At 32.9% G+C, this 15,969-nt stretch overlaps 1 protein-coding gene across 1 annotated transcript; it reads left to right on the plus strand.

Moving 5' to 3' along the window:
- Positions 1–10,423: 10,423 nt before the first annotated feature.
- LOC116003894 (beta-D-glucosyl crocetin beta-1,6-glucosyltransferase-like) lies at positions 10,424–11,919 on the plus strand. Its single transcript, XM_031243835.1, has one exon. The coding sequence runs from the start codon at positions 10,424–10,426 to the stop codon at positions 11,771–11,773; it is 1,350 nt and encodes a 449-aa protein (XP_031099695.1). The 3' UTR covers positions 11,774–11,919.
- The last annotated feature ends 4,050 nt before the right edge of the window (positions 11,920–15,969 follow it).

The raw sequence follows: 15,969 nt of genomic DNA on the forward strand, positions 1-15,969 counted from the left end.
TGTAGCAAGTAAGATTCGAACACTAAACCATTAGGTATATGCTCAAGTTTTTAACCATTTCTCCGTTTCAGCTCATTCGGTTATATCCATCAAATAAATATATTTGATCCTTCTTAGCATTGTATAGCGTATGGTGTAGAAATAGTGGATCTTGAACTTCTTCTCGGCTTTGACCATTTGACTTAAACTTCCTCCATTTACCAAAATATTGACTTTGAGCCGTAATACTACTAGCTCCATTCCTTGTTCTCCAAAGCTCAGAATGTTCACAATAGGATTTGAACTCAAGTCTTCTAGCAAGAATAATTTGGCCTTGTCCATTGGATCATATACACTCATGTGTATAGTGGAAGCAAATGACTTACAAGAGTCATGACACAAAGAATTCTATAACACAATAATTCGAACCAAACTATTGTCATGACTTGCCTTTCGGGTCCAAACTCTACACTCTAAAAATAAAATAGGGGATTTCTAAAATTACAAATTGGCTCATCAAAACTATTACAATTTTATTCCTAACAGTGGGCGTTCATTTGTTTGTGGAAATCGCCTGACCTCACTGCTTGGATAAAGATGAGAATCGCTGCCTTCGAATCGAAGTCATAGACGTTGCTGACTTCTTTTTTCCATTTTCTTAAGAAGTCTCGCAGGCTTTCCCCCTTATCCTGCTTTACCCCGCCGAGATGCGAGAATGGTTTCTTATGTTGTATACTTCCTGAGAAATAGGACAAGAAACTCTTGGATAGCTCTGCAAAAGTTTGAATTGATCCGTCCAGGATTGTGTTAAACCAAGCTTGAGCCGTTCCGTCCAAAGTGGACAAGAACGCTCTGCACATGATGGCATCGCTTGCCCCAATCATTACCATGGCTGCCTTGTATCGTGTCATATGGGTACACGGATCCGAAGTGCTAGTGTAGGCCTTGATGGTGGGTAGTCGAAAGTCTTTTGGAAGAGGAACTCCCATTATGTCAGGAGAGAATGGAGCAGCCATTCTTACCTCCGGTTCTGGTGAGTGTTCTCTTGCTTCTACTCTCTTTTCCAAATCATCTATCTGCGTTTGGAGTCTTTCAACCAGGTTTTCATGGGGTGTTCTGTGTCTAGTGGAGTGATGCGGAGCCAATCCACCAGATTCGCCCATCCTTTCTCCAGATGGTCGTTTGGTTACTGCCTTGCCTGCTTGGGGACGGGGACCTCTATTGGAGGATCCTTGCACCCCCAGCCGATCTCGGATAGATCTAGAAGCCGCCGGTCGTTCTCGAACAGATCTGGAAACTGGCTGAGGTCCACCTTCTTGTCGTTGAGTTCTGTTTTGCCTCGGAGATTACACTTCTTCCTCTAGAGGGGGCGGTGGCGGTAAGATCTGGCCTTGCATTCCAGCGACTAGTTGGGCCATTGTCGCCGCCGCCTGTTGGATGACCTACGCTGCTGCCTGTTGGTCCCAAGGGGATGGGGTACAAGTCTAGAGGGGGGGGTGAATAGACTTGTATAAGATTTTGCAAATCTTTTCGACCTCTCGTGTGTATTGAACTTAGGATGTTTAGGTTCGATACCTCACGAGGTGAAGACAAAGTTTTATGCGCAGCGGAAATATTATCCCCTTTTTGGTTAGCACGAGTTTGGGTTAGTTCGAGAGGTGTGATTATATGCAGTGCAATCGAGAAGTTAGCGAGAGATAAAAACAGAAAGTAAATGCAAGAGAGATTTTTAAGTGGTTCGGCCAACCCGCCTACTTCCACTCTTCTTCCAGAAACTCCCTGGAAGGATTGCACTAAAAACTTCCCTTTCTAGTACAATAACGAGCGCTTGAGCTTTGATCACCAAGCCCGCCTCAAGCCTCAGGTTTTTCGCCCCGCTTCCAGTTACTCCACCTCTCGAGCACTTGACCTTTGATCACCAAGCCCGCGTCAAGCCTCAGGTTTCTTTCGCTCGGACAGCAGCCAGGNTCCCGCTCAGCACCTCTTCAATATTTTATCTCCATGATATTCTTCTTCTCCAAACTTAGAGTATTTTATCTGCACATGTTGACTAACATTCAGCCTCTTGGAGAAGTGCCGGTTTATCGAGACCATAAAAGATGTCTCGACCACTTGATGTTTCAATCCCATGTATCGAGAGGTCTATCTCTCGAATATTCTTTACGTCTCGAACTCGATAGATATATCGAGAGGTCCTTACCTCTCGAACTTGGCTTGTGTCTCGAGACTTAGTTGATGTCTCGTAGACCCTTATTCCTCCAGAGTTGTCTCGTGCCTGCTTCTGATCTATCTGTTTGCTTACAACACGAAAACTTCTAAGTTGTTCAAACAAGTTTACCTTAAGCTTAAATATTTCCCGAGTTGAGCTCAAATTACCCGGTTGTATTTTCGCTCTTAGTTTACTTATCGAACTTACATTGTTTTGCCTATGTATCGAGACTTGGGGATTCTTACTTAACAGTTGGTATCATCAAAACCTATTACATGATGTTCCTAACACTGCCCGAAGATACACCACTTGGGCGGGAGCAGCATTTGCTGGGAGGGGAGTGCGGCCACCACCATGGTTGTTGTTGAGTTGGCTACGGAGGTCACCTTCTCTACGGTTATTGTTGTTGAGTTGGCTGCGAAGGTCACCTCCGCGGTTACTGTTGAGCTGCTCACGAAGATCACCAAGATTACCCGAGGGGTGACCCTTGTTCACCTGACTCGGTGTATGCGAGCTGCTGGATCCAGATGCCATTGATAGTGATGAGATGAACTGCGTGGTTTGTGATTTTGTGAATTTAGCCTGAGATCTGATTTCAGATCTCAAAGAAAGCACCAATGACGGTAATAATGTGTTACCGGTATATTATTTAAGTATTATTTGAATGTTGTCAAGTATTTGAATACAATAATGAGCGTAGTGCCCAGTGTACAAATGAGTTGAGTATTGTTTTTGTCTAAGTTCAAGTGTCGTGTCTCACTACGTAGTTATGAGTCTTTTTATTCCTTTCAGCTCAGTAACGGAGCATTAATGAGGAGTTGAACGTTGGACATCAATGCTTGAGGAGTTGAACGTTGGGCATCAACGCTTGAAGAGCTGAATGCTGAGGAGCTGAACGTTGGTCATCAATGCTGAGGATATGGACCGTTGCGCATTGATGCTGAGGAGTGAGGTGTCTTGGGTAGTTTGAACGACAACTGTCCTGACAAGGTCATGCCAATGGTTCCGGGTCGGGTACCCAATTTCCCTATCAGTCGAAAACGTTGAGAAAGCAATACACATATAGTTTAACTAGGGGTGGGAATAGGTCAGGCCCCTTGTAAGGGCAAATTATGCTGTGGACCCAGGTCCACCATGCAAGGTGGACTTGGGTCCAAAACTACGTCGTTTTTGTCTCTTTTTTTTTTTTTTTAAATAAGTAAACATATTGCTGAATATAGAGTTGTCCAAAAATGTGTGAATGTAGAGGTTTCAAAGTGTGAATGTAGAGTATAGAAATCGTGAATGTAGAGTTGCCCAGAAATGTGTGAATGTGGAGGTTTCAAATTGTGAATATGGAGTATAGAAATCGTGAATGTAGAGTTATGCATGTGTGAATCTGTAATAGAGTTAAGAAGTTCTAGCAACTTGTAGCCCTGTAATGTGTGAATGTGGAGTTCTTAAGTTGTGAATGTGGAGTATAGGACCTATGAATATAGAGTTTTGAATGTGTAAATGCATAACAGTTGTAATATAGTTACTAACCATATAATCTTGTAATGTGTGAATGTAGAGTTTACAAATTGTGAATGTAGAGTATAGTGTATGTGAATGTAGACCCAGGTCCACCTTGCAAGGTGGACCTGGGTCCACGGCATAACAACCCCCTTGTAAGGGCCTATGGCCCGGCCTAATTAAAGCCTAGTTCGGCCTAACTCGTTTCGTAAAAAGGTCAGGCTTGAGCCAATTTCAAGAGCCTATTAAATTAAATAGGCCAGACCTATATATATCATGCTCGACCTTCAGGCCTACAGACCTGGCCTATATATATGTGCGTGTGCGTATTCTATTTTTACCTAATATATATTTTTATATTTACAATACAATCCCAAGTATATATAATTACCAAACTCTAACCCTCCACCTTCAAAATCTCATTCTACATTATGATTCAACTATAAACATTGCTGCTAATCCTGCTATATGTATTCTTATTGTTTAATTTTTTTTACTAACTATTCTTACTATTATAATATTTAATGAAATATCGCAACTTAATTATGTGAGTTGATTTATGATATTATATAGGATAACAAATAATAATACAATTGAACTTAGGTATTTTTTGTAAATTTTTTACAGTATACTTTAAAGGGCTTAAAATTTGAGGCCTTAAATAGGCTCAAAGCCTATTTATGATCTATTTTGAAGCCTTTTAAAAGCCTATATGTTAAATAGGCTTTTAAAAAGGCTTTAGGTCAGGCCAGGCCAACTGTATGATCAGGCTTGAGCCTAAAAAAAAGCCTACATGCCGGCTCACGCCTAGGCTCAGGGTCTAGATTTCCATAGTAGGCCCAGGCCTAAATTTCTAAAGCTCGGCTCGGCCTAACTTATTTCCACCCCTAAGTTTAACTAACTGATCGCATATACTCTTTAGTCACTCTTTCCCCACTCATCTTACACTATACTTCTCATTGTACCACACATTAATGGGGCATTTGGTTGGAGGGAATTACATTTTCATTCCACCTAATTCTCACATAATTGTGAATTGAAGGTAAGTAAATTCTTTCGTTTGGTTGGAGGAAATTGCAATTCTGCATAATTAAAATTTTCTTGTTTTCATGGAATTAGAATCTCATGCCCCCTTGGTATTTCAATTCTATGAATTTTAGGACAAAATTATCCATATCTTTTTTAACCTAAAATTGATTTTGACCTCTCTCTCTTTCGATTATAGTGTGTCTTCTTTTACGCTCAACACAGAACGCCAACTAGTAGGCGAACTTCAATCAAATATGTTTTATCAAAACTCCTTTATTTATTTTATTGCTTTCGTTATGCAATTCTAAAGTTTATTACAACTTGTTACATAAATTTTCAAAAGCAAAATTTGAATTTGGTCATTAAGGATTTTTTATGACGATGATGATGACGAGGATGATGATGATGATGATGATGATGATGATGACGAGGATGATGACGACGACGACAACGACGACGACGACGACGATGATGATGATAATAAGTATGGCATTTTGTCCAAGACTTGATGGTCTAGTGGCACTCGATTGCACTCTCATATATAATGGGGTGGGTTTGAGCCTCAAATTTTGTACTTTATAATACTTATATACTTATTCCCTTTCAATTTGAATGTTGCAGTAATTCTATTCCTGCATATCAAGACTTTATAATACAATTCTCTATACCAAACATTTGAATTGAAATTATCAGTAATTCTATTTTTGCAAACCAAACACTAAAATTTAAAATACCACTTTAGTCTCACATTATTCATCTCCCATTAAATTACAATTATTTTCACACTTAATTCTCCACCCTCCGACCAAACGTCACTTAAATCTATTTGAGTTTTGCCACTCTAAAACTTTAGTTGATTAAACTCATCACAAATATTAACCATTGTGCTACAATAGGAACTTATTATTATTATTATTATTACTAGTATTTTCGCCTGTGCGTTGCACGAAATGAATTTGCTATAATACGTTAAGAATATTTAGATTGATATACAATTATGTAAATTATAAAATCGAATATTATATAGTGCAATTGAAGAATTGAGTTTGATCGATTATGTTTTCTGATGTTATCGTTGCTTGAATTTGAGCAAATTAAATAATTGCTCAATTAATAGTCAATGTGTAAATATATGCATCCGGTACTGAAACTTTAGACATTTTATATATCAATATTTATGATTTGTATTAATTTGGCTAATTATCTCGTTGTCCAGCAACTCAATTATAGAAATTATTTATATGGATGATATATTTTCTATGTAAATACATAGCAATTTTGTCCTCTTTTTATAAAAAGAAAACTTAATAGTATATCAATGTAGCTGTTTTGAATTACACATTATTGAAAACCTTTTTGTATACGACATTGGTAGTATATTATATATTATTATTGTAAATTTTTATACTTATGTTACATCACTAATGAAGTAAATTATCTAGAATTATAGTTTTTTAGTGTTTTATTATTTCAGAATTACTGGAGTAAAATATCCAGAACTTTAGTAATTCATGGATTATAAGATATTTCTAAAGCAGGTATGTATAGATTAGCTCTGTTTTTGAAGTGTATAGATTAACCTTATTTCATGAATGTTTGATTTGTGGGCATGTTTTATTTGTTGTGTATTTTCGCTTAACAGTTGGACTGTATAATATGTTAAGAGTTATAATTCTACCTAAACATTTCAAATTTTGGCTCTTTAGGTTATACTTTATTTATCCTTAGGATTTTATCTGTAATTAATTTGGTTAATTTTTTTTAATGTGTTATAGTTAGACTTCTTAGAGTAAAATAATGATGTTTGCAAATAATATAGTAATCGGATGAAAACTGTATAGCTTGGAATAACAAAAAAATCTGCATTATTGGATAAGCTAATTCATTTATTAACATTTAAAAATTATGAACATGGACCCGGGTCCATAGCATAATTTACCCACCTCTACCACGGCCATTCCCCCTTCTCACTCAATATGAAAAATCAATTTCGCTCCTCTCAATTTACCGGTGCGATGCAGGAATAAAATTTTTTTAATATATAATTAGATAATAAAATAAAAAATAAAATTATAAACAATTTTAATATTTGAAAGTGTACATTTATCTAATTATAAGATTAATATAAATGTATCATTCAATTAATTGAACAATATATGACTCGTTTGTGTGCAATTATCTTGAAAAAATCTATGTGTAATTATTATAAAACTAAATACAACAGCACATGTTCAGCTTAATTAATATAATAATTATTAAGCAATTATTATTAGATAATTATACTTTTATACCTTATTATAAAACTAAATACAACAGCACATGTTCAGCTTAATTAATATAAATAATTATTAAGTATATTTCTTTTCACCATATCGCCTTTACTTTATTACTCATCCGCCATATCTAAATGAATTAATTTTAATTATTATAAAAATAAATTCAACGATCCATGTTAAATTATAATTATACTAACATTCATGTATTTATTAACTATTTTAATTATTATAAAAATAAATTCAACGATCCATGTTAAATTATAATTATACTAACATTCATGTATTTATTAACTTAACTAAATTCATAGAACAAAATTCGGCCACGATATAGGCACAATCTGCTCTCTCTAATTTATATACACTTTTAAACTTAATAGCATTTACCTGGGAGTCATGGAGTAAGCACTCCAGTGTCTGTTGGTTGATTGTGGAATTTGGATATTCCCTTGACAAATAACAACACATTAGCCGGAGTCTAATACAACTCCTTCTCGTCTTGGGAGATAGTGAAAGAACAATATTGTTGAAAGATTTGCGTGACAATATCGTTTTTCTATTTCGATTTGTGTGAGCAGGTTATAAAATTTCTAATTGATGAATGTATTTATAATACGAATAGACGGAGGAATTTTAGTATAGGAATTGTAGAGGAATTGTAGTATATGTATTGTGTTGGAATTGTAGTATAGGAATTGTAGAATAGTAGAATTCATTTTGTAGTATTGGATTTCGTGTTTTAATAGTTGATTTATTTGATACGAATTGTATTGGAATTGTAGTATAGGAATTGTATTGTTTTAATATTATTCTATTGTTTATACGAATTGTATTGGAATTGTAGTATAGGAATTGTATTGTTTTAATATTATTCTATTGTTTTAATATTATTTTATTATTTTAATTGTTTTAATGTACAATATTTTGGGCGGGAAGAAGATTTCGTTTTGGAGTATTTTGTTTTTATATATATAAAGATATAAAGATTATTATTATTATTATTATTATTATTATTAGTATTATTATTATTATTTTTATTATTGTTATTATTATTACTAGTATTTTTTATGCGCGATACGCAAAGAATAGGTGTCCAATATTAGTACTTTATATTAAAAGTTTAAATTTATTTAGATTTTAGATGTTTAAATTATAGTTAATAATAATAATAATAATAATGTAAAACATTTTTATAAATTTGATATTTATATTTTAAAAAATAACTAACATATAACTTCAATATATAATGTGTATATATTATTATTATTGAAGAAGATAAGAAAATATATGGTGGATGCATGTGCATAGTAATAATAGTGGAAAAGATAATTGAAGTTATAACAGTAAGAGTATATTTGTCAAAAATATTACGGAGTATATAGTACAACTTTTATAGCATAATGTATAAAAAAAATTTAACGGAAATTAAAAAACGGAGGGGTATAACCTTCCTTCACACTTATTATGTTTTAAAATTAGATTAGATTATTATTATTATTATTGTTTATTATTATTATTATTATTTTCTAATTAATCATTTGAAATTAATTTTAAGAATGAATTTAAAATATATAAGCTTTTCTACCGTTCTCCAAACTTAAAAGTTAACACTACGTTTTGATAATAGAATGTTCCCTCTCAGCACCTATCAACTTCAACCGCACAACATGACAATTGTCGGGATTAAACATTTATTATTATGTCAAAATTAAAGCAATAGTTAGTAACTAAGACTTAACTTTTTATATTTATATACTTATATAACATTTTGGACTATGTTTGTATGAAAGGATATAGGACTCGGATTTTCAACATGTTGCCCAACATAACTATAACATATATTACCAAAACAAAACCTGCCACAACTCTTTGCAAGAAAACTACAACACCCAACACGATAGAAGCATTGGCAACAAATCTGAAGAAATTTCAATGCTATGATTTCAAATATTTCACTTTATTAATTAAAAATAAAATTATAGTATTATGTCAGATTTGGCCACATGCTGTGGTTCAGAATTAAATTATTTTGGTCCTAGACCAAAAAAAAATTGACAGTGACAGCTCAATTAAACAATAATATATATTCTACTATAAAAAAAATTAACAGTGACAACGCTATTGAACCAAAAACGACTATAGTACCAATTAGCTAGTAATATACTACTCATATATATATACTGGCCTGGTTTTCCTTCATGAACATCACATATTCACAGTACGATTTATGGTAATGGAAAAGCTAGCATTCGTCAGTACGTACTATAAATATTACGGAGTATTATTATAAAAATATAAGAACCAAAAATCTGTAGTCACTATCTAAAGGTAAAGTTTGGATTATGAATAACAACGAAATAGGGTGGGGCGGAGAGTATACTCCTTATTTTGTCCCCAGGACATAAAAACTTCTCCCTATTTCCATTCCTGCAAAAAATTTTTGTGGATGCTAAATTCCTATTTCTAACAATAAATCCTCTAGTCAAATAATAGTTTAGTACAATTTTTAATATTCAAATAAAAATTAAATATTAAATTCTTAATTTAAACTATCAAATTCAAATAATATTATAGCATTATGTGTTTAATTTTTCATAACTTCATTAAAATATATATATATATATATATATATATATATATATATATATATATATAAATATTGACACAAGTTTCATTTGTGTACACTAGTTTAATTGTTATAACAATAATATGACAATAACTTGTGTGAGATGGGTCATGTTAAGAAGAAAATGTAATATTTAAATTGAAAAATGTAATACTAATCACGAATAAAATGTTTATTACTTTTATGAGAATTACTTTTGAAAAATGTAATTATTTTATATTTTGATTTAAAAGTATTATGTTGTTACTCAAAATTATTGCATTATATCTCTTATAAGTAACAAACACGTAGCAACATTACTTATATATAAGGAATGTGTTATGCTTTTAATGAAAAATGTACAAGTAATACTTTTACGTCAAAATGTAAAAGTACGGTTTATGGTTTAGGGTTTAGGGAAATGTAAAAGTATTACAATATAATTTTATCTCAAAAGCATTACAATTTAGCTTATAAGTAACCAACACTTTATTCCTAATTAAATTTTTCGATATAAGTATCACATTTTTATATTGACCGTACCCAACCTGTCTTACGGATCTTTCTCATACAAGTGTGACCTAATAATATAAAAACAAAATGCTAATAGTTGTTTTTTGTTGTCATTAAAAAGTTGTTAATAATCTAGATTATTACATGAACATAATTTTTATTCTAGTTACCAACTCTTATATATATATATATATATATATATATATATATATAGAAATATTATACAGTGTGTGCAAGTGTATATTTAAAAGCGCTCTGTTTTCTCAAAGAACCGAATTAAATCCAAATCTGTGTGAGTGGTGCTAGGAAAGAAGTGTGATTATGGGTGAAGAAGATAGAAGGGTGAGTGTGTTGATGTTCCCATTTTTGGCTCATGGTCACATAATTCCATACCTAGGACTAGCCAAGAATCTCTCCGACAGGGGTTTCTTGATTCACCTATGTTCCACACCCATCATCCTCGTCTCCGTCAAGAAAATGATACCGGAAAAGTACTTGGATTCAATCCGGCTAGTGGAGCTCCACCTGCCGGAGCTGCCTGGCCTCCCACCGTCTTGCCACACCACAAACGGCCTCCCACGCGACCTACAACCCACGCTCTTCAAGGCCTTAAAAATGTCAAAGCCCAATTTCGCGAAAATCATGGAAACCCTAACCCCGGATTTGCTGGTGTTCGACTTCCTCCAAGTGTGGGCGGAGGGGGTGGCGCGTGCACTCAACATCCCCGCCGTCAGTTTCTACAACGTCTCCGCCGCCACCTCCTCTTACATCCGCTTTGCCATTAGGAATCCCGGCTCCGAATACCCTTTCCAACCCCTTCGCCTTAAAGGCTACTCAGAAGCTATATTCCGCGCCGCTTTCAGTCATCTCAAGTTCGGCGAGAGAGACTCTATGCCAAATCCACATATGGTGTTGGTAAGAAGCTCCATGGAAATGGAACCCAAATACATAGAATTCTACTCTCAATTCATTGGCTGCAAAGTTGTGCCCATTGGACTATTAGCCCAGGATCTGGAGGAGCAGATGGAGAAACCCCATCACGACAAAATGGAGCTCTTGGAGTGGCTGTGGAAGAAAGAAGAGGGTTCTGTGGTATACATTTCGTTCGGGAGTGAGTATTTCTTGTCAAGGGAAGACATAGTGGAGATAGCTCATGGATTGGAGCTTGTTGGTAGCAATGTGAGCTTCATATGGGTGCTTAGATTTCCGCATGGTGAGCAGGTGAGCGCTGAAGATTCACTCCCAAAAGGGTTTTTGAAGAGGATAGGGGAGAGTGGGAGAATAGTGGAAGGATGGGCGCCTCAGGTGGAGATTCTGAACCACCCGAGCGTGGGCGGGTTTCTGACTCACTGTGGGTGGAACTCCATAATGGAGACCTTGAATTTTGCGGTTCCCATCATCGCCATGCCCATGCACTCTGACCAGTCCGTCAACGCTAAGCTCTTGGTGGAGATGGGGCTGGCAGTGGAGATCACCAGAGATGATGACACCCACAGGCTTTGCAGGGAGGTGATTGCAAGAACTGTGAAGGAGGCCATTGGTGGGAAGAGTGGGGAGGGTTTGAAGACTAGGGTTAAGGATATGAGCAAGAGATTGAAGATGAAACAGAAGGAGGAGATGGATGCTGCTGCCATGGAGTTGAGAAAACTCTGCGTCACTCCACATGGGTAGTTCAATTAGTTCTGAATGGCTACCTAATTAGTTTTGAATGGTAGATTGTGGGTAAGAAAAACTGTGTCATTAATCACATGTAATTTTGGGACAAGTTTTAATGTGGACCACGGTCTATATAGTACTGTGGTTCATTTAAATAAGTATCATTTTAATTACATTTATGTTTCATTTGACAATATTGTTTTGTTTTTGTTTTTTTTTTTTATTTCGTTTTTCACGCAAGTTTCATTATAGTAATGTCAAAGTACCATTTTAATTATATTACAGTTTCATTTGACAATATATATTATTGTATGAGCTCTATAATTTGACAATATATATTATTGTATGAGCTCTATTTTATAGTTTCATTTTCCATACATTAGTTTAATTATAATAATGCTAAAGTATTATTTTAATTACACTTCACGTTCATTTGATAATATATGTTATTATATGACTCTGAATTTTAATTTTATTTTTCACACAGTAGTTTTATTTTAACAACACTAAAATATTATTTTAATTATATATACTACAGTTTCATTTAACAATATACGTTATTGAATGAACTCTGTTTTTAGTTTTATTTTTCAAGCATAGTAATTTCATTTTAGAAACACTAAAGTATCATTTTAATTATATTATAGTTTCATTTGACGGTCGTATTCCACATAGCATTATGGACCATGCCCACTGTATAACAATTGTAGTTTTGGTCCGCTGCATAGTAAGTAGCATTTACCAACTGCTACTACCATACCCAGTTTTGGTCTGCTGCCTAGTAAGTAGTATTTACCAACTGCTACTGCCCCAATGAGTGCATTGAGAGTTTGGTTTTTTTACCCTAGAAAATTTTTATCAAAAATAATGTTGATAATTTGAAAGCAATTTTTTAATGAGATCTTTTAGAATCACGCCTGAAATTTCATAAATTCTTTGTCACTCAAAAGTGGTCAAAAAATAAAAGTTTTGAACCATTTTATACCAAGTGATGATAATTTAAATTCCTTTTTACTTCCATTTTGCATGCATTATGCCATTATATAGATGGTAAAAGACTGCAGAATGAAGTGATCGAAGGAAAATGTATTCTTCATTAACTATATACATTAAGTATTTACACGGTAGGGGTGGGCAAAATACCAATTAATCACCGGAAACAATCAATAATTGAACCGATGCACCAAAAAGTTAATTTTTGGTCAATTTTGATTATTGATGTTAAAATATTTTTGCTTATTCATTTTTTTCTTTTTTGGAAACGAGGAAGGGCCAAACCCAAGAACAAAACACACAAAATCAATCTCCACGAGCAAAAGGCACCCCGATCCTGTCTCTCAAAACACGAGCAGTAAGGTCTACACTCGGACAAGAATAATGCAAAACCAAATCAGATTTTATTTTATTAGGAAAGTTTTTATTTCTTATTAATAGTATGAGCATATTTTCAATAATACACCGGAAACTACTAGTAAGAAGTAGCTCCGATAGTTTCCGGCTGAGGACCGGCAGAGGAAGCGATTGAGGATTAAGATTCCACGGTTGACGGCCATGAGAAGATTGTTGAGGAATAAGGCGAGAGTGATTGTAGCTGCGTGTGCTAGAACTGCCAAGAGATTGAAGGAGAGTAAGTCCCATTTGGGGGATCTTTTCGCCGGCAATTACTTGTTCCTGCAAGTCACCCCTACTGCCCTTCAAATCCCAGAATCCTAACAAATCTCTCCAACTTTTACACCGCTCATACGTTGTCACTTCCGTAATCCAAAAACAAAAACAATACCTATTTTTAGACCTTGCCATCTCTCTTCATTAGTTCATTATTATATTTATGCCTCTGGTTGAATTTGTTTGTTGCTCAGATCAAGAGTTGAAGGCAGGCATAAAATAACGATGGTGGTGTAGTATTGAAGATATGCTCATCTATACTTACTATATATAAAAGCATTATCCTCCTATAGAATTTTTCCGCCCAAATGTAGGGGTATTTTAGTAATATGGTAATTATAATAATAATAATAATAATAATAATATTAAATATTAATAATATTAATTAATAATTATTATTATAGAATAATATTAATTATAATTGACTATAATAGGTTATTAGTAATTATGGTAATTATTATGATAGAATAATATTAATGAGATAAGAATGTGGTTTTGATTGTTACAATTTTTTGTAATATTTATCTAAATGTACTCATATTCTGGCTGAGATACAAAAATTATGAATGTCAATCATATTTATTATATTATATATGCTAATAATATCTAATAATTGTAATTGACAAGTCCCATGTAAAATTAAATCAAATATTTATTATATTTTATTTTCAAATCATTTCCAACGAATTCTCAAATGGTAATAGCGTACTAACGCAAATTGTTTGCTTACATAATATTATTTTATTAAATTAATTTGTTCATTAAATCGTAACAAATACTAGCATATTAATGTCACTTATACACGGTAATGTACGTGCAATAAAATTTGTAATATTTATATATACACGAAAATTGTCTTCAAACAAAAATATACATGAAGATCACATCCATAAAGTCGTCATTTATTAGTAGAAAATTAAATCAAGAATATGATATATTATTGTAATTGAAAATTAAATCAAGAATATAACATATTATTGGAATTGAAAATTACAAAATAATATCTATTAATTATAAATTAATTTGTTCATTAAATCGTAACAAATATTTTCAATCATATTATATTATATATATGCTATCAAAAAAATACACGAATTACGAATTCTGGCTGATATACAAAAATTACGAATGTCAATCATATTATATTATATATATGCATGCTAATATATTATGAATGTCAATCGTATTATATAATAATAATAATAATAATAATAATAATAATAATAATAATAATAATATTAATGATGATGATATAACTCCTATGCATATTTGTGCTTTAATTGGCACCTAATTGATAGAAAATGAAAAAGGAAACAAAAATCACTAATTGACTATAAATAAAAAAGATCCTTAATTGATTGAAAATGAAAAAGAAAACAGAAATTAATCATTAATACTAGAAAATGAAAATTGAAAAAGGGAATGAGAAATACTAATTGCCTGCAAATAAAAAAAATAAAAAAAAAGATCCTTACGCCATGCCCTATAAAATGATACGATCAAACTTGGGTTTGCCTCCCCCTGTGCACTACTCAAGAGATTCAAGAATTGGATCCTCTCTCTAAGGTTTTTCCAAGAATAGTGGTTGTTGTCATTCCCGGTCTTGATCGTCGTCGCCATTAACATTTACATTGGTTTGTATTCTCTCTCGGTTTTCTTCCTAATTTCTAAGTTTCCCACATGTATGCATATGTTTATTAGCACGTCTTCCGTGTGCAGGAACATGTATGCATATGTTTAAAGATGGGTCTTTTTTTTTTTTGTTTTTAAGTCCTTTTTATGTGATTTATTTTTGTATATACGTGATGATCTAGCATTGAGTCAATTACTCGGACTTTGATGAAATGGTGGAGAAATGACTTAGCATTCAAGTTATTATTTTTACTATTCAAAGAAAAACAAAAACAAACCAACAAAAAAAAAATATAAACATATGCATTGATTGAATTGAAGTTTGAGGAATTACCGGAATTAGAAATGGCGAAACAAGAACTTTTGCATCCTTTTCCCCTGAAAATTGAAGTACACGCCCAAACACTTCAGCCCAAAAAATTAAAAAAAATATTTTGCAAACAATAGAAAAGGAAAATAAAAAATAATTTAGAATTCAATGATTAGGATTAATAATGTTAGCAGAACAGAATTAATAATGAAAAATGAAAAAGGAAACAAAATTAACTTACGAGGAAAAATATAAAACAGAACGAAATTAACTTACCAGGAAATAGACTAATAATAATAAGGTTACTAATAAAAAGGAAAATCCTAAAAAAATTTCCATTTCGTGTTTTCCCGTCCAACCACTTCTGTCCAAACAATAGAAAATGAAAATTTATTGAGGAAACAATAGAAAAGGAAATAAAAAAAATGGTCCATAATTTAATGATTAATACTAATAATATTAACAATAAAAAATAAAAAATGAAAAAGAAAACATAATTTAATAGACACACATAGAATAATTATAGAATAAAATGTCTATTCTATTTAGTCATACCATATATAGCCTAAACTGCTACACATCATTCCCGTCATTTCCTTTAATA

This window comes from Ipomoea triloba, chromosome 14 (genome assembly GCF_003576645.1).
Source record: "Ipomoea triloba cultivar NCNSP0323 chromosome 14, ASM357664v1".
NCBI lineage: Eukaryota > Viridiplantae > Streptophyta > Magnoliopsida > Solanales > Convolvulaceae > Ipomoea > Ipomoea triloba.